This window comes from Pezoporus occidentalis, unplaced genomic scaffold (genome assembly GCF_034315485.1).
Source record: "Pezoporus occidentalis ecotype Australia unplaced genomic scaffold, CSIRO_AGI_Poc_V1 ctg75, whole genome shotgun sequence".
Taxonomy (NCBI): Eukaryota; Metazoa; Chordata; class Aves; order Psittaciformes; family Psittacidae; genus Pezoporus; species Pezoporus occidentalis.
Window position 1 is genome coordinate 841747 of NW_026916104.1, and position 18905 is coordinate 860651.

At 39.6% G+C, this 18905-nt stretch overlaps 1 protein-coding gene across 3 annotated transcripts in view; it reads left to right on the forward strand.

Annotated features, from left to right (window-relative positions):
* Nucleotides 1-18905, forward strand: part of CHN2 (chimerin 2) — a 166746-nt gene that overhangs the window by 86374 nt on the left and 61467 nt on the right. For all 3 annotated transcript variants that reach the window (XM_062602104.1, XM_062602103.1, XM_062602105.1), the window contains exons 4-6: nucleotides 8963-8994; nucleotides 12052-12165; nucleotides 14162-14447. In XM_062602104.1, the coding sequence (XP_062458088.1) occupies nucleotides 8963-8994; nucleotides 12052-12165; nucleotides 14162-14447 (432 nt within the window). The remainder of the gene's footprint in view (nucleotides 1-8962; nucleotides 8995-12051; nucleotides 12166-14161; nucleotides 14448-18905) is intronic.

Genomic DNA, 18905 nt, shown 5'->3' on the forward strand with positions numbered 1-18905 from the left:
TAGCTGTCTTTATTGACTGATGAACTTCCTAATTATCCCTCTGGCTTTGTTTGAAAGCTCCTTTGGGAAGTCTCACCCTTCCTCTCCATTTCCCCTTCAAAGTGGGTGATATGTGTGTGTGTGTGTGTGTTTGCTATTCTCCTAATTTTTTATTTCCTTTTATCCTTGTTACATATCACTCTTTTCATCTAGTTCTTTTTATTTTGACATCATGTTGAATGTAAGTAGTTTTCAAGCCAAAATAAATGAAAGCCTGTTTCATATCTCAACCTAGATAAAGTTTATGAATATGCCTGTGTGTAGGTGAAAATGTTGTGTGCTTTTATAGACGTATATCTGTTCCAACTTAGGACAGTATTCCTTGTGTCTGGTTAAATGATATGTAGCAGGGGATCTTACTGTCTCTGCTCTATGACTGATACTTTGTGAGGTGTCTGTCAGAATATTGAGCAGTTAATGATTTTGTATTTTCTAATATGGATAAATATAGAAACTTTACATATCTATCTTGCTTCCTACGCTTCTTGTACATGTATGTATATTAGCTACACACACGCAGAATGATCAAATCATCCAATTACATGTCTTTTTACACTGACACATTTTAAATGCCCTAAACAAATCAGTGTGTGTGTGTGAGATAGAGATGTTTTTGTGAGTAATATGTCCTATAGTTATCAGAACATTCAGCTTTGTTGAAATGAAAGCATCTGTAAGTTACCGTATTGTTCAGCATTTGGGAAATAAATATTTTCCTACTTAGTATTTTGCAGAGGAGTTAATAGGGTCTCTCCAGATTCTGGAAGATAGCTATCACTACCAAAACTCTTACTCCCTTCAGACTTTGCAGATATCCTGACTTAAGAGAAACATTCATGGTTCCCAAGCACAGAGCAGAACTATTCATAAAATCAACAACAGGAGATAAACTGAATTAATATTATTATTCTTCCTTGTATTTTTGCTTTCACCCTTCCCCTCTCCCCATGCAGTAATGTTCTCTTAGTGTAGTTAAGTGGTAATGCGTCTCACCCATGATGCTATACTGAGGTTTATCCAAGGTCCTCTCCTCATTTTCCACATACCCCATCCACTCTTAGTTCTGATGGGTTGTTTCCTGATTTTCCTTCCATGCCTTCAGCTCATATTTGAGTTTGTAACCGGTCTCCCAGCAGAATGGTTATAAACATTGGTTTGGCACTTCACAAGCAGATTCACTAGGGAACCTTGCTAAAGGGCTACATGTTTGCATCAAATAGTAGCAGTGAGCTGGTTAGGAAGCATGACTTTCAAGGATGCTTTAAGGTAAGTGACACAGCACCAATAATTTTGTGCAGATGCATTGTGGGCTGTTGTGGCATGTGTCATAGGGATGTTTTAGTGCTTCTCACTGGTTGCAGAATTGCGAAGAGCATTTAGAGCATTGATGTGGCTTACTGCATTTATCTGCTGCTCCTGGGGATATTTTTCCTCCCATTTAAATGACGCAACACATCATCCTTGAAAAAAAGGAGAACAGTTTAAATGCTATATTCAAATTTTTCATCTTGCATTCAAGGCAACATTGATATTCCCTCTTACATTTAATGATGCCCTCACTATGTGAATGCAAGATGCATAATAAAATAGATGACTCCTGCTTTTGCAGTTGAAGTTGTTTGAACCTGACCCTATCACCCCTGACTATTTAGCAGCAGCCTTCTTGATTAAGTTTATTTTAGCTCATGTTCAGGAGCATATTGTTTTCTTTACTAGGTGAGAAGATACCTTGCTCAGTCTTGCTTTTTCTGCTAGAGCTGACTATATACAGAAATATCTTCTGGTTTAGTAGAAATAGCAGATGTCCGGGGGGGGGGGGGGGGGGGGGGGTATGTGTGTGTTACCTTCTGGACTTTATAGTGTTTTGTCTGGTATATTGATTATTGGCTGCTGGACAGTTTGGTCAGGGTCCTAGATAGGAAACAAACCCAAGTTAGAAATACCCTCATAAAGGGTGTCTTAAAGCAGCTATTTTGAAAGTTTGGTACAAGCAAGTGAGCAGACCCAATTCGTTTTAAGTTCTTTGTTTTTAAAGATGAAATGATAGAAAAAACCTTGACTGAGTTTCAACCAGCCTGCAGGAAATGCCACAGTAACAGCCAGAGCTGCTAAGCTTTGTATGTGTCTTTGCAATGCGTTATCCTATGAACAGGTCGTTATGCATTTTACCTTCTCTGTGGGTTACAGCATGCTATCAGAGCAGAGAAGCTGTGCAGCTTTGAGCAGCAGTTAATAAAAGCATTCTTTGTGTTCTTCACTTTTGTCTTTCCTTTTGTATTCTTCCTTCCCTGTAGTGAACTCCACTCCTACGATGTACCCAGTGCTCTAGATTTTACTGCAGACTATTTTGTTAGAAGATATCAAACACAATTTAGTCCGTTGCTATGCCAACAGATTTAAGTTGAGTTTTGTTATTTAGAGAAGCAGTGACCAGTTTATCACTTGAAGGTTCAGTTTTCTCCTCTAGAACAGTTCAGTCAATCCACTGCCTTCCCCCTGCTGCCTTCTCTCCTGAGTGCCTTAGAGAGGTGGTTAGAGACATGGTATTATTATGGTTTTACATGTAATTTATACAACCTATTCAGTCTGCTTCCTATTATTTCCTGAGAGGAGTCCAGGGAGAGAATAGGCTAGGTCATGGTCTCTCGGGGCCAGAAGAAACTCAAGAGGTCATCATCACTGCGTCAGGAGGTATTTGCCTAGCCTCTTCTTAAAGCCTTCCAAGACTGAAGATTTCATTACCATCTCTGCTTATTTATTTACTGTTAATTGTTTTTAACACCTTCTTAAGGTCTAAACTCTATCTTCTCTTTTAAGCCTATTACTTGTTGCTGTGTCTAGTAAGCCTCTTGAAAGAGCTTTTTTTTCCTACCTGTCTGCTACAGCCTCTCTCTCTCTTCTTTTTTTTTAGGCCAACCTCTTTTCATGTCTTTCACAATTTCTAAATCCCTGCCATTTGCTCCAGTCTTTCTTGGGATGTGGTACCCAAATCCACACTCAGTATTCCAGCGAGGGGCTTTCTGAGTGGACATTGCAAGGAGAAGATTGCTCTAAGTGTCTTGTTGGCCTCACTCTTGTTTTTATACCCTGGTATGACATTCTGGGTTTGGCAGTTTTTGCGTGACAGCGTCAATGACTTATCTTCATTTTATGATCTGTTAACAATGCCAGGATCCTTTTCTGTAGGAGCCTGTCTAGTCGTTGCCCCTCTGGTATTCTGAATGATTTTGACATCTTGCTTCTAGCTACTTTCTCGGGGGCACCATAGTCCCATGGCTGAAAGGGCATCCATTGAGTGGCTGTAATGCTGGCATCCCTGCAGCTCTGTGACTGCATGACAAAAGGAGATGCAGACTTCCAAAACTATTCATGTCACCTTTCTCTCTGGAGAGCCTTTGAAACACAGGCAGCACAGGTGGAATATGTTCTGGGGGCTTGTGCATTGCCAGTTTCTTTCTGGGGAATGTCTTTGCTCCTCCCTGATCATGTAGCCAAGGTACATAAACATACTCGTGAAGTAAAGTTACATGTGCTGGATGGGCTTGCCAAATGAAGCCTGTCCCATCAGCCATGCTGACTGAAAATCATAGGGGAGAAGACCATCTTTTCATTCTGTATGTACATAGCGAGTGTCTATAATTGGCCTGTCCTTGGCTGGGAGTAGAGATGTTATATTGCTGCTACTCATACTAACAAAATTAGCAGCAAGCATTATGATATAATACTTTTCACAAAACCAAGAGTTGCTTCTCTTTGAAAACATTGGTGACAGAAAGCCTAATAGGTAATGGTAAGAAAGTCGTAAAAAGGCAGTAAAATAGGTAGATAAATATTTTCTTTCAGAAAGAATGTTCTCCCAATTTAAATTGCTAAAGAATTATTGATGTGAAATAATGTGTCCTATGTGGAGGGCAAGTTAGACATACTAATCAATCTAAGTATTTATTTCCTTAAGAAAAATTTGGAGGCAAAAAAATTAAAGAAGTAATGAAATGCAACATAGCTTTTTACTTTGTTACATTTAATGGAGGCTTACAATCTTCCTTAATCCTTTTTGGTTGTTGATTGTAAATGCTAAAGTTTACAGATAGCTTATGACAATTCTGCCAAAAGCTGAATGATTCAGACAATAAACTTATATACAGTCTGTATTTACTGGGCTTGTCTTGAAGGCTTCTCTTCCAACTCTTCTATTTCTCTTTACGTCAAACTGAGCTAAAAAACGATTTTGTTTCTAGTCAACTAGAATTACTGAAAAATAATTAGGATTGTTCAAAACAGAAAATACATCAGATGAAACTTCCTTTGGGAAAATGCCTCACTGCCTGCCCTAAGTGAACACACTGACATTATTAACTCTTGGATCTTGTTTCTTTGCAATTTCTGTGTACTGCAGAGAACAGAGAGCCAGGTGCAGCTACCCACCTTATTGTTTTCCTTCCCCTTTAATATACCGCTCATGGATGTGTGAAGGCAGTGGTTGAAATAGGTAGCTATATGATGTTATGCTGTGTTGGCCCTTCTGAATTACAGACAGATTGCTGTCCTAGAGGGATTTCTAAATTTTCATTCCAACATTTCTAGATTTCAGCTTTGGCCACTGCATAAGGAAATATGTCCAGTTCAATGAAGCTGAAGAGAAATTAAATTTTCTGAAATTAGGGTTATCTTATTTCTGCGGCAGTACTTAGGCAGAAAGAATTCGTCAGGGTATCTTCAAATCTTCATTGCAGTGTGGCTTGGATGTCAATGCTTGGGATGAAAATCTATCACATTAGGGGATGCTCACCTCCTGCCTGCATGATTCCCAGTAGTTTTGTGATGAGTTATCTTGCAGGGTGGTGTAGGATTTTAATATAATAATCTGTACATTAGCAGGATGTCATGCCAGGGCTAAACCATCCTGCCCAAAAGAGGAGCCACAAATCCCATGGCATTAAAATTCAGTAAACTTCAAAATTATGTAAACGTAATATATTGAATTAGCTTAGATAACTAGTGTATGTTTTGAAGAAGACTTATTTCCTTCTCAGTGTTGACTTCAAACCCCAGTTCAACTAACTCCACACCTTGAAGAACATGCTGTAGCATTGTAAAAATACTTGTAAAATTAGACTAAGTGTACAAGTGAGGGATTTTTTTGGGGGTGCGGGGAGGCAATCAGGTTTGGCAGGCTGAGAGTCAAAGATGGAGTATGCAGAGTCTCTCAAACACAAGTTTCCATAAGCTTTTGGAGAGTGCCAGGAGAGCTGTGCAGAGTTTCATTCTCTTTGAGCATGCTTAAAGATTAGATGTCATTGAATCATTGGCTCTGAAGAGTACTGGATTAGTAGTGATTTAGGCTGCTTCACCATACATCTTATTTCCTAATCAACTTCACTTTAGTTTTCAACAGTTTTGGCATTCATTGCTATACACAATTTATGCAACTATGAATTTCAGTAGTAATTTTCAGGGTTTTCCCCATGGTTTCTGGGACAACGGTCAGAAATGCCTCTCTGCAGCATTTTTGGTCTGAGATTTGCAATAGGACCTTTTTCTAAGCCAGGAAATTACCATCTCACATTTGAATTGAAAGCTGCCACTTACTTTTAATGGAGAGAGAGAACCCATTTGATTTATCCTCTGCATGGGAGTAGTAAAACTAAGCTGTGGAGGTCTTTAAGACAAAATGTATTTTCACTATTATTTGCTTTATGTAATTTTCCTCAGTTTTGTACTTTGTTTCTGTCTATTAGCTGAAGAGTCCTAAATGGTTCAAGCCTCTGATCTCTTCCATTGCTCATTGTCTAGGGAGATAGGCCAGAGTGATGGATAAAACCAGCTGGTGACCTGGGAACAGTGGCCTGTGTTCCAACAAGGAAATTGTGAAGGCTATACAGAAAGTGATCAAAGTGTTCTTCATAGCCAAGATCTATGAAAAAAAACTAAGTGTATGTGTCCTCAGAATAAAGCTGGTTATTCTGGCCTCCTACCACTGGGAAACAGTCACTTTTCTACCTGTGGATTTTCTGTTCTTCCCACCACTAAGAATTCGTTCAGGCAGATCTGCCTGACTTTGTGTGTGCAAGCCTATTTATAGCAGGAAAGGGAAAGCTAATCCCAACTGAATTGAAGTCACCTTTGCCTTCTGGGATATATAGAATTTCCCTTGAAGTTTGTACAGAGTCTGCTCCTTTGATACTTTTAAGCCCCTGATCCATCAATAGTGCAGGCTTTTGGTTTATTTCCAAGTTCAGTCCAACATTCTGGTTTTGATCTAGAGACCCTGATGTTATTTTGATCTTTTATCTTGCTTTAACTTTATTTCCTTGTGTTTCTTCCTATTGGTGAAGTTGGTTAGGAGCGAAATGCTTATTTCAGGTTAAAGGTTGCAGTGAGCACAAGAGAGGATTTTTAGATTCCGGGGCAGTTGGATGGGTTGGCGGATCTGGAGCTTCATTTTGGGAAATACTACAGTATCTTTCCTGCATAAAGCCAAGAGCTGAAGTTGTGGCTATTTTAGACACATGGATGCTAAAAGATGTTGGAATAAAGGTTTCTCTTTTATGGAAGAAGAGGAAGAATATGGGATTTGATGGGCTTTGTGTGGATTCTCAGAAGAGCAAACCTTTTAGCTTATGATCAGCAGGAAAAAATGGAAATCACAGTGTTCAGGGCAATTCAGTCAGTTGCTAGAGTAATGATAAAAATTTCACAGATAAATTTCTGGGTTTGTATAAATGGTGTTGTGAGAAGGATACAAAATGTGCCTCCATTTACACAAGGAGTTATTTCCAGATTGATTTTATAGTTACATATATATAATAGTGGAGAAACTTGCGCTTGCAGGTAATTTTGAGGATGAGTGCCAGTACTGTTAATTCTTTCTGAAGTAGATCAAAAGTGTTGGGATTTATTCTCTGTATACATACAAGCGAGAAAAATCTGCATTTTTAAGTAGAAGCAGATTCTGAATGCTGGGTGAAAGTCACGCTGTATCTTCTGTGATGTAAAGGTTTTATTTGGCTTTCTGTGGGAATGAAAGTTTATCTGTATATTCCTTGTCACCATTTTCAATGTACTGAGTGGCCTTTATGGTGGTCTTCCTTAACCCAGCATCTGATACCCATTTTTTAATTAAGTTGCCAGCTAAATATATGCTTGAGGGGACATTAAGATCTATAAGTAGGACAGGAATCTGACCTGCCATATATGCACATAGAAACACAGCACTTGTACTTGGCAATTCCTCTGATTTTTGCTCTCTCTTCACTTCTTTGTTTGCTTTCTCCTCTTATTCCTGCCCCTCAGAGCTCAGAAATGTTTGTATCAAGGTATTATTCCTAGGCAGGAGTTTCAAGGGTGTGACACTGTTATTGTTAGTTGCTGTGCTGGAAAAGAAATGCCGAGCTGGGAAAGAAGCGCAGGCAGGACTTTATTGAACTCCCATGAGTCTTCCATTGAAGATTCTCATTATCTTGTGCAGCCTTCGTTCATCCTGCTCTGTCTTGTAGCCCTAGTGACTGCAGGGTAGAAAGTCAGCTGCTCCGGTTTAGTGTGTGGCATGTAGATTATTGAATCAAAAATATGACTTTTTTGCATTTGCTATGAAGAAATACAGAAACCTTCATCAATTTGAAGTTTTTATATGTTAAATACTGTGATATAATCAAAACAAGAACAATGCTTGTTTCCGGTCAGATAAAATGGTGAAAATTCATTGGTTTTACACTAAAGGATGAAAGTCTTAGAACTACAATTTTTCTACATCTGTGTCAGTATGTATGAAGTAGTAATTCCATTGGTATGGACAGCTTTACTCAGGTATGCGTTCACCCAGGTGCCTTTTTTTAATAATCAGGAGACTTTATGTATATCTTGCATTAGTTCTCTCATGCTTACGCATGAAACTCTGGCTGAAGTTGCCACTACTGACAAGCACCATAGCTGCACAAAGAGGGAGCATCTCTGTATAAAGACACTTTAAAGAGCGGATATATCAATGAATACACCTGAAGACCACCTGAAAACTCACTGCGGGTATGGTGACGCTACTGACGAGCGCCATAGCTGGTCAGACAGCCAGCATGTTTTTATAAAGACACTTAAATGAGTTGGTTATATCTATGGATACGTCTGAAAACCACCGGAAAACGCGTTTGAGGTGACCAGACGTGTAGCAGCAGCCTGAGCCCCCGCGGTGCAGAGGAAACGTGCGCCAGCCCCAGCGCAAAGGCCTGTGGCGCCCCCTGCCGGGCAGGCCTGCCTCATGGAGGGGAAGGCTGAGAGAACCCCTCGCTTCTTGAGAGCTTGCCTTGAAACCGGGGTCTGAGATCCGCCTCAGGGTGCCAGAAGCAGCCGGAGTTCCTCGGTAACAGCGGGACGTTCATGAATCTTGGTTCAAAGCTTTTAAAAATATTCGGGTGTCCTTCCAGCAGCATTAAGCATACTTTGGACCTGCCCCAAAGGTTCTTGATACTTCAAGGAATTTAAAATGAGGTCTAAATCCAGAAACCTTGTTTTTTTCCAAAGAATGCTAAACTTTTTATCCTCAGGCAGTTACCTTATATAGGCAAAAAAGGTTTTTAAGAGGCTAAAGGGAGTATAGCAAACATACTCTTGCTTTATAAATACTAGATTGGCAAAACTGTTTGTTTTTATCTGTTTGTTCAGGTTTTATACAGTAATGTGGAGTTCTACTTTTCCACCATTGATACATGTTATTCTTCCCAGAAATCCATCAATAAAACTACCTCTTGTGTCCTCATTTTTCTGCTCTACTATGTAGTCATGTTCCAGTCAGAGTTTTGAACCTGCAGAATTTTGTCACTTAGATGGGTGCAGTAGTTCTCATTAGTAACCAAACACAATTGATTTTTATGTAGTTTATTTAAAATCAAGTATGTTTTTAATATTTTTTTTCCTTTGTTTCAAAATTTAGGTGGAGAACAGACCAAAGTATTACGGAAGAGAGTAAGTATTTTCCTCTCTGAAGTATGTTGGGTGTATCCAAAAGTAGTTGTTTTCTGAACTACAAAAAAAAAAAAAAAAAGGACACAATGAAGGCCTAATAAATATTTTATTTCACCTTTCACATCAACTAGGAGTGAAATATACCAGAGCCTAATAATCTAGCTGTGTTACAGTCCGGTACTGCTGCTCACAGTCCTTGGACTGTGCTGCTCTGTGAGCTTGCATGTTTATCTTGCTTTTCTCAGGGCAGTTTGGTAAAAAAAAGCAATGTCTGGAATATTTCTTCCTCTTATTTTGGTTGTTGCTTAAACCTCCCATTCATCCTGCAGTGGCCCAGAGAGGAGAGAAGCGTGACAATTTTCTCTCACCATTTCTCTTACCATTTTGTGTGACTTCCCATACATTCACCACTCTACAAGGTTGTGGAAATAGGCATACGTGCTACCGCATGTGTAAGTGCTATCCTCCCTGCTACAGTTATGAGGGCCAAAATATCGAAAGAAGAGGTGTATTTTTGTTGTGAGGAAAATAAAGGACCTTTGTGCTTAGTAGTCTTCTTGACAGTAAAACAGCTTGAAAGGGGCTGCATCCTGCATTGGCATGAAAATTCGGGCAGGTGAAGTTAAAGGGCACAGCCACTGCAGGAGCCACCCAGATCTGTCATTTGGCCTTTACTAGAGTAATCTGCTGAGGCCCTAGCCCTTATAGCTAGCTAAATTACTTAGATCACATATTCTATTTTTCCTTCCATCCCAGACACTTCATCTGTGTTTAGTGATCCTTTTCTACCATCAAAAACATCAAGAGCCAGTAGCTTTGCCCAGAATTACTGAAGTTTCATTTTTAAGTAATATCTTTGACAGCAAGGATTTCAGATATAGCCGCTAGAGTACCACAGAGCTGAAGATAGTACCTAGCTGAGTAACCCGTCACACTTCCTGAAACAGAATGTGTAAAGCCATTACCACAGTCTCTTATCCAGGAACCTGCCTGGCTGTTGACACACTCAGGGTTTGTGGAGCAGCAGGGCTGGCAGGAACTGTAAGAAGTCACCTCAGTGAACCTGCCTACTAGGCAAGATCACATTGGTTATTATTATTCAGAAAGATTTCAGAACCACAGAGACAGTCCTCTAAAAGCAATTGACTTGGTAATCAGTAGTGCTTGGAAAGAGAATCAGGGATTTCTAGAGAAAGAAATTGAACAACCCATAATTATATTACTGTATGAATCTATGATGTGGCTTCATTTTAAATAATGCATGTAGCTCTGGTCCCTCTCTATTCCTTCCTCCTCCCTCCTTTTTAGAAAAGTTATGGAAGTAATGAAAGGTACAGCGAAGTGCAACAGTGGAACAAAGGGACTCAGCTCTTACCATAGTAGGAAAACGAGCAGATCTTCCTCAGTGGGTGTCCAATAGAAGGACATGCACAGTGTTCATTGCAACTGAGCGCTGTGAAGGCTAAAAGCATAAAGATACCAAAGGGTTCACAAGTGAGATTCATGAAGGGTAAAGTCACAGCTGATCATACACAACTTCTGGCTAAACCAGTGATGGATGGACAGGGATGTGAAGTGAAAGAAATATGTCACTGCTCCATGTACTCTTTCCGTAAGCATTTCTTGTTGACTGCTGTCAGAGGAAGGCATCTGAGTTCTGGGGATCTTGTACCGTGTACAAGCTGGTTTTATATCCTTATATAAATGTACCAAACATATCCCTGAGAAATCTTGGATTACCCAGTGGTTATCCAACCATGGTTAAACAAATTTCACAGTTGCCCCATGTATCCTGTCCCATTGATTTCTTAAACTGATCACCAGGAGAGCTTTTTCCCTAATATCGAACCTAAAACCTTCTATATTTTATATTGAGCTTCTGATGGCAAATAACTTTATGCTCATTGTTTCTAACTAAAGTTACAAATTGCCACGAGTTTACTGGTAAAGACATGCTCAAATCATGTCATCTAGGGGATGCTCATTTCAATTTGGATGTGGCAATAAATGGGGGTGTCCTCACCAATATAGACAGAAAGTATGAATTTATTTACATCATTTTGACTAGAAAGTCAAGATCACCTAAACTGAATACTTCTAACATGTATTAATTGAAAAGACACTGTAAAGAGAACGGAACGATTGCTTCTGCATCCAAAGTGTTTTTCTTCTCTTTCGCTGCCGGGCCAGAGGCAGTGTTAGAAATGTGCCACTTCATATGTTTTGTCAGAAAAGAGAAAATGCTGAAGGCCAGTACGTTTTAGTTCTATTTTTTCAGACAGCAGCAAAAATAGGAATTTTCAGAACCTCTGAGGAGACCCTTGGAGACTTACCAGCTAACAAAATGTGCATAGGAGTTAAGACTTAAACTGCTGTAAAGACTGCATTTGTACTTATGGAAAGATCACCACTACATATTGATTATTGTAAGGTTAATTGTGTATCCTAGGGCCTCTTTTCTTTCTTAAAATAGCAATAACAGAAGAATCGGAGAAGTATTGCTTTTTTCCAGCACTGAATGCAGAACTCACTGAAATGAAGACAACATTATTTTTCTTAAGGCTACTCTGATTCTTCTACTTTAATATATGAATAGAATTCTGAATAATTGTTGCCATTTTTTTCTCAGTTTCCCTTATAAATTTGAGGAAGCAATGTTAATATAAAGCACACTGATAGTAAGAGTCATCTCTCATTTTAAGGCACCTCCATTTAAAAATATAATGTCTTTGTGCCTAGTTTTCAATTTTGTTGTGAGGCCCGTAGAAAAGAAGCAAGGAAGAGGGGCGTAGACTGCTAGAGGAGAAAAGCTGTGAAAAGGTGGGGCATTGACAGAACGTAATCTTTGGGTGCGGTTGAGTGTTTTGCTGACTGAAACTGCATACATAGAGTAATTCTTGTTTTGTCTCAATGCTGCTGCCAATGCTGGATGGCTGTCCTGGCACTTTTAGACCGTGATGCTCCACAGTGCAGAAGTTTTGAAATGGTTTCTTGGGGTGGAGGAGGAGGTATTTCTGGTTGGTTTGTTCTGTAAATCACTGAGATATCTTCCCTTAGGTTTCACGGGATCATTTCTCGGGAGCAAGCAGATGAAATACTTGCTGGTGTAGAAGGAGCATATATACTTAGAGAAAGCCAGCGGCAACCTGGTTGCTATACTCTTGCTCTCAGGTAAATGGTGTTTTAATGAAGGCTTACAGTTAAAATGTAAATGTGTTTAATGGAGGGGATTATACCAGTCCCTTTTGAGCAAAGTCTATGTCCACTCTTATTTAATACACTTCATGGTATCAGAAGGATTTTACACCCTTTTGGCAGCAGTTTGACCATCACAGTACTGCATCAATGCAGCTACTCCATCAGCGCTGGGCTGGGAGTTCCCTTTTCAGTAGCAGACTGTGTTCATTTTCAAAATCTTTGCTACCTAGAGTGAGTGTTGTTAAGATGGAGCCTCTCCTTTAAAACTGTGTAAGAGATGAGTGAGAACAGAACAGGAGAATGCGCCAGCAGAGGACACAGCCAAGTTGTCCTCTGAGCTCAGTGATGTGTTGTACACCAAAACATTCCTGGACAAACCTGAAAAATCATGGAGTCCAGTGGCTGAGCAGCTGTCATAGGCACCATACTGCACTTCAGTTTTCTTCCCTATCTGGAATTCAAGCTTGCTGTATACAATACAGTGTAAAGCACAGGAAGCTGCTATTCAAAGAAATAAGTCTGCTATTCAACTGAATGAAAAATTCAGTGAGAGCCCAAACTACAACCTCACTGCCCCACACAGGTGCACTTCCTCAAAGGTACAGCCACTCTTGGCTTTAGTTGTGCCATTCAAAAACTGCCCATGCAACAGTCTTAGAGCTGCTGTGGGTTAGTGGCAAGAGGACAAGATATTCTATCGGGCTTTGACAAAAAAATCTCCCTGGCAATAGTTTGCAGGTTTTGTAGCATGATTACTTCTGTAAGATATGCACAAAATAAAAGTCTGTGTATTTTATCCTTCTGCTGAAAAGCTAGAAGGAAAAATTCTTTAAGGAGTTACCCCAAGTAGCTGTGATACAGTGCTGAAACCATTCTCAGGATTTGTATTGATGTGCAGATGGTAGAGCTGGAAAAGTTGGTGAGTCATGCCAAATAAAAAGTGGTGTAAATTAAAAGCAACTTTTGTCAGCTGAAAAAGAACAAACACGATTTTTTAGAGTCTTAGTAAGAAATTTCAACATAAAGAGTAAAAAGAGCTACTAAAGGATGGGGATTATGGCAAAGTGCCTGTTGTTTTGACACAACAGCATGGTTTCTAAATCCTTTTTATAGAATCAAAAACTGAATTTGATTATAAATTGGGAATTTATATGAAAACTGTGGGGAAAAAATAAGAAGCTTAAACAGTTTTATTTGAATGCTTAACAAAGTATGCAGAGACAGGTACATTTGATGAGCTATAAGGACCATGTAACTCAATGTTGTATCTTTGAATCCGTTAATCAAGAATGAGATTCCAACCTTGGTGTTATAAACTGAATATGCTACTACAGCACTTTGCTTTTTCTAAACACTTTAGAAAAAGCCCATAGATTACACCTACCACGAATAGGGCCAGAGTTATCCCACAGTACTTTGGGTGTTTAATTGGGCCCCTGAATTAGGAGTTCAGTCTCCCTGACTTCCTTCCAGGGAGTGATTTGACCCTTAGGATTTGAATGACTTGCTAGAGATTCTCATCTCTCTTCATTGACTGTAAATATGCCCATGGTGATTAAGCATCCACTTTCTGCACTTCAAAAATGTTTCTGGATGGAAGAGCCCTTAACATGGTTATACATCCAGGTGTAATGTCTTGCCAATGCAAACATACCTTTCCAGTCACTGCAGCAGTCCCTTTAGGATTCAGATTTAAGCCATGTACATCTAGGTCACATAACTTGTTGCAAGGACTTGGGCTCAGTTCTATAGCCCAGTCCATGTGATGCAGTGAGGTTTGGGACTGGGTTTGAACTTGAGGTAGTCTCTCCACAGAGATACAGTTGCAGCCATATACATATTCAATATGTAATGCAGACACAGACTTGCCAGCAAAGTTACCTCCTGAGAGTTTTGCCAGTATTAATGCTCACTCTTCCCTCTCTCTTTCTTCTGTCCCTCTTTTTTTTTTTTTTCCTGGTATTTTCAGATTTGGCAATCAGACCTTGAACTATAGGTTGTTCTATGATGGGAAGCACTTTGTTGGAGAGAAAAGATTCGAATCAATCCACGATCTGGTTACAGATGGCTTGATAACATTGTATATAGAAACAAAGGCTTCTGAGTATATTTCCAAAATGACAACAAACCCCATCTATGAACACATTGGATATGCCACTTTGCTTAGAGAAAAAGTGTCCCGGAGGCTGAGTAGAACAAAAAACGAATCAAGAAAAGCAAGCGTAATGAGTGAAGAAAATACCCCTGTTGAAAAGGTAAGTACTGAGCTTAAAATTTTGGCAATTAATACCGGTCTTTCTATCAAATCTGGGAGGAAAAAAATGTTTTGTCCAAAGACCTGTTTCTATTTTTCTATACTGCGTTAAGTATTACTATCCCACTGAAAAGTTTGCATCCTGTTAATGCAGTCTTGGCTCCAAACTAATATTTGGCCGGAGCTTATGATAAAAGCTTTCTAATAAGTACCAAATGCAAATGTTTTCACTGTGTAAGTATAGGTATATATGCCATCTAACTTAGGAACTGCATCTAAAATTTTTCACAAGTTGTGTTTCTTCGTCCATGTATCCTGACGCATATTATAGAGTAAGATGATGAAACTGGTTCCCACTGACCCTTCACCACAGCTCAAGTTTGTTATCTTTCCATTCACAGTGCAAAGCTCCTCTTTTCTATCAAGTCTTTGGTGGATGGGTCTCAAATTGCAATATTGTGTGTTTTCTTTCCTTTCTTCTCATGGGTCTGAAATTGGGATGTGTTTGCTTCCCTTTCTTCTCGCTCTTCTCATTTGAAGTGAGCTTTCCTTGATCTCTTTCTCTCACGTATCCATATCCCATAGCGTTGTATGGCCTAGGACTTACTTACATGATTATAACTTGAGAATTTTGTGAGTTAGCAGCCATTTGAAGATGTAAAACTAGAAATTCTTTTGCATAAGAGAAACAGTCTTGTAATCGGTGACATGTGGATATTTTCATTTCCCAGGTGGTAAGGCAGTAAGAACTGTCAAAGAAAACTTTTTCTGAGTCTGGTGTTTGCTCTAAATTGACTTACTGACATCTGTAAGCATATCACTGCAGTATTCTAGTGTTCAGTGTGCTGGCTAGCTAGTTGGGAACTAGAGGTAGTTTGTATTTGGGAAGCAGGGAGTGAATTTGCTGTCATATAGTGATACTGAGCATGAAAAGACATCAGCTTTTTTATGTGTACCCTCATTACTCTAGGACATTTTTAGCATAATTATCTGTTGGGTTCACATATCTGATAACATACTGGTTTGGATTTCTCAGTAATAAAAATTGCTTGAGTAACTGACCTGACATAGAAACCTATTCATCCTCTAACAAATTAAGTCCATTAACAATGACATTTTTTAGGGAAGGCGTATTGCCATAGGGAAGTTTTTTGGAGAGTGGCACAGCAACAAGTCGGCCATTCAGGTTTTATTTCAGAATGAATCCATTGATGACAATAGGTTTTGGTTCAATTGGATGGTGCTGTAATATCCAAGAGGAGCGGATGCCATTGAGACAGGCTTTGTGCTCATTCAGTTGATTCCTGTGTTTGGACTCTGGTTGATTTTGTATGCTGTAATAGGCACCAGAAGGTGAATTTTGACTTTATTTGAGGCACAATAAAAAATAAACATGGTGCAGTGTGGCAGATGTCTTTGTTTAGGTAGGAGAATGGTCCAGGGGATGTTCTGGGAAAGTTTCTTTTGTATCAATAAAATAGTGGACTGTATTGGGATGACTGTAAATATTATTACATGACTGTAGTGAAATAATGCAGTCATGACAGTTGAAAATCATGCTACGTTTTCTGAGAAATCAGGAAAAATTTAGATTTTTTTTTGTACAAGGAAAAAACACAATTTCAGAATTGTGTTCAGATTTACTCACAGTTCTTGCAGTTGAGGAGCAATAGTCCTTTGTATTTCTCACAGTGCTCTCAAAGACTTCAGAGGTGTTTTTTCTAGTACCATGTATTTCCTAGCAGATTGTGTTTTCTGTTGTGCTTGGGGTTGGATCTTGTTTTTCAGGCTGGGCAGTTCTGAGTAATTACTGTAAAAACTCTTTTACACCAACAGAACACAACCTGTAGCTGAAAGGACCCCTGCCCTCTGTCCTTCACCACCGCCTTTTTGTTGACATAGTTTTATGCAGCTATACAGTAGGTGACACTAGAAAATGGGTCCAGATTAAAACTAACTCAGCCAGAAGAAAAAATGCCTGAATTTTCAGTCAAATCTCCTATGTGATCTACCTCATATGAGTGAAACACAGAACAAAGAAGAGGGTAAGACTTTTTTCTGAAGACAGCTCAAAAAATGATGAAATGTTTGCCCTTGATGTAACTTGCTATAATAGTGAAAATATACCCCTGGACCTCTTTAGTGATTAGGCCAGATCTTTTGTTTTGTAGCTGAATGAAATTTAATTGTTTATAGTATTACTTACCTCCAAGGTAGCTCGTGGTGCGAAAGGCAGCATCACAGGTCCTTACCCTGCAAGGATTAGCGCTCATCGAGATTTCCATACGTGCAGGCAGTTTCAGCCTGCAAGACTGGGCTGCATGGCTGCACTGTTGTGTAAAAATAGCTGGCTTCAGCTAAGCCATTACATTGTTGGCAACCCTTTCTGTCTTCCTCCCACTGAGGGGAAGCAGCAGAAGGAGGAATAGCAGCTGTTTCTAACATATTTTCCTTGCCAGGAGGAGTAGGAGCAATCCCAGCTACAAGAGGAGGAGGGCTAAAAAGGCAAGGTACTCTGCTCACAGGCTGAAGACCTGCTGTAGCAAATGAAGACTTACTATTGATGCTTAGGACTCCTGATGGGTTTCTCTACTGGTAGTGGTGGTTTTCCATCAACTCATGCAAATCCATGTGATGAAAGATTATGTCAACTAAATTATTAGCACCTGAAAAAAAAAATCACCAAAATCTATATGGAAAAGCCTACTATGTCTCGTTTTGATTCATGTGTTCCTGGGGGAAGCTCATGAGAGGTTTTAGTAGAAGACAGAGACTCAAGGGTCATCATTCGCATTTGGTCCTCAGATAAAGTATGGCCTGGGCTTTGGAATAAACCGGTGAAATATTGAGCATTTGTCAGCACACAGGGACAAAGGAGGATAAAGGGAATTTGATGTTTGCTTTTTATATAAACTTTAGAAGTCCTCTAGAATATAAAAATAACGTGGGGAAGTGGTAGAGAGAGAGCTGTATCAGATGTTTTGCTTGAGGCTGTCATGTGTTGTACAGCATTTTAGACAAAGGCCATGGTTTGCCCACAAACCGAAACCTTCACCCAGTTCAATTACTCCAATAAATTTCAGACCTTTAGAAATAAGCGAATGAATATTCAGAATGACGTTTTTCTGCAAAGTAAATTCTTTGCTGCATGTGTGAAAAATCATTGAGGTTTTTTTAAGGTGTGTTTCCTCTGGCCAGTTGAACCAGTCAAATGGCATTTTTTGATAACTGAGCTCGTGTATTTGAAAGTGCTGGCTGGAGTATTTTGACTGTTTGAGAAACAATGGGGGGAAAGCCATACATGCAGGACAGAAACTTCCATTATTTCTTAGGAGGAAGGTGAGAATTCAGTGCTCTAAGGTTAAGCATCCTCTTACAGCTTAGGCTTTTTACAACTGAAATTTTGTTTTATACTGAAACCGATTCCAGGGTGTGAAAGTGCAGCTGAAGGCGTTTGTCTCCTTAGCGGGTTTGTTAACACCATCCGGGGAGTCTGCTCGTTCTGTCGCCTCCCACGTTGGCAGCAGAGATTATCCCATGTCTCAATCACGCGAGCGCCGCCGCTCCCCGTGGGGTAGGTTGATGGAAGGGGGCCACCAAGGCACGGGCTGGCACGAGGGGCCAGCATTCGGACTGAGTGTCTTGGTATTGCCTCAGGTACCTGTCTGTTCCCATAATGATAATTCCTTTGAGGTTGTAATTAGTGGAGTCATGCCCATTCCAGAAGGGGGCTGTGATACATGGGCTGGATTAGGCTGTTGTTGTTCATGCCTTTTTGTCTAACATTTTTTGTAGCAGGCCTAAGAAAATGTTTATGTTTTGAGATTCTTAATGCCAATGTTTCATCCAAAAGCTATTTCTGTCTGACTTTAAAGAGGTGCTAGTTTTGTAGACAGAGTCCAAATTTTAGTCCAGATAATTTAACAGATCTTTAATCTGAAAGGAGATGCAGTGATTTTTAGGAATGAAGTGTTGTGAAAGAACAGCATGCTGCAAATATATTCCTTAGCAGTGTAGGCAATTGTCATTGTAACAGGATCCAGCTTCAAAAGGATTTTGGATAGAGAAACAGGGGTTTTGTGCAAAGAACATTCGAAAATTGCATGTTGTCTGCCTAGATTGTGATTTAAACTTGGGCAAGTTGTGATCGCCTGCTTCGTGTTTACTCTGCTTATGGAATGCTGTACTTGGGGCAAATGAACACATACTAGAAGATGTAGGGCAGATAAGTACCTGGTACTGGTATGTATTGTAATTAATCACATTGCTGGTGAACGCAGAAGTGTAACTTGCGTAAGCAATTAATAGTCTTCACATGTAGGAAAAAAAAATGCAGTAGTCTTGTCAGTAAAATATGTAGTTCTGAAATGTTTATTGCTATCACATATCATGTTATCCTGCAACTGCTGCCCTTTCTGCATCAGTGATCTTTGTGTCCCAGCAAGGAAAAAAAAAATCT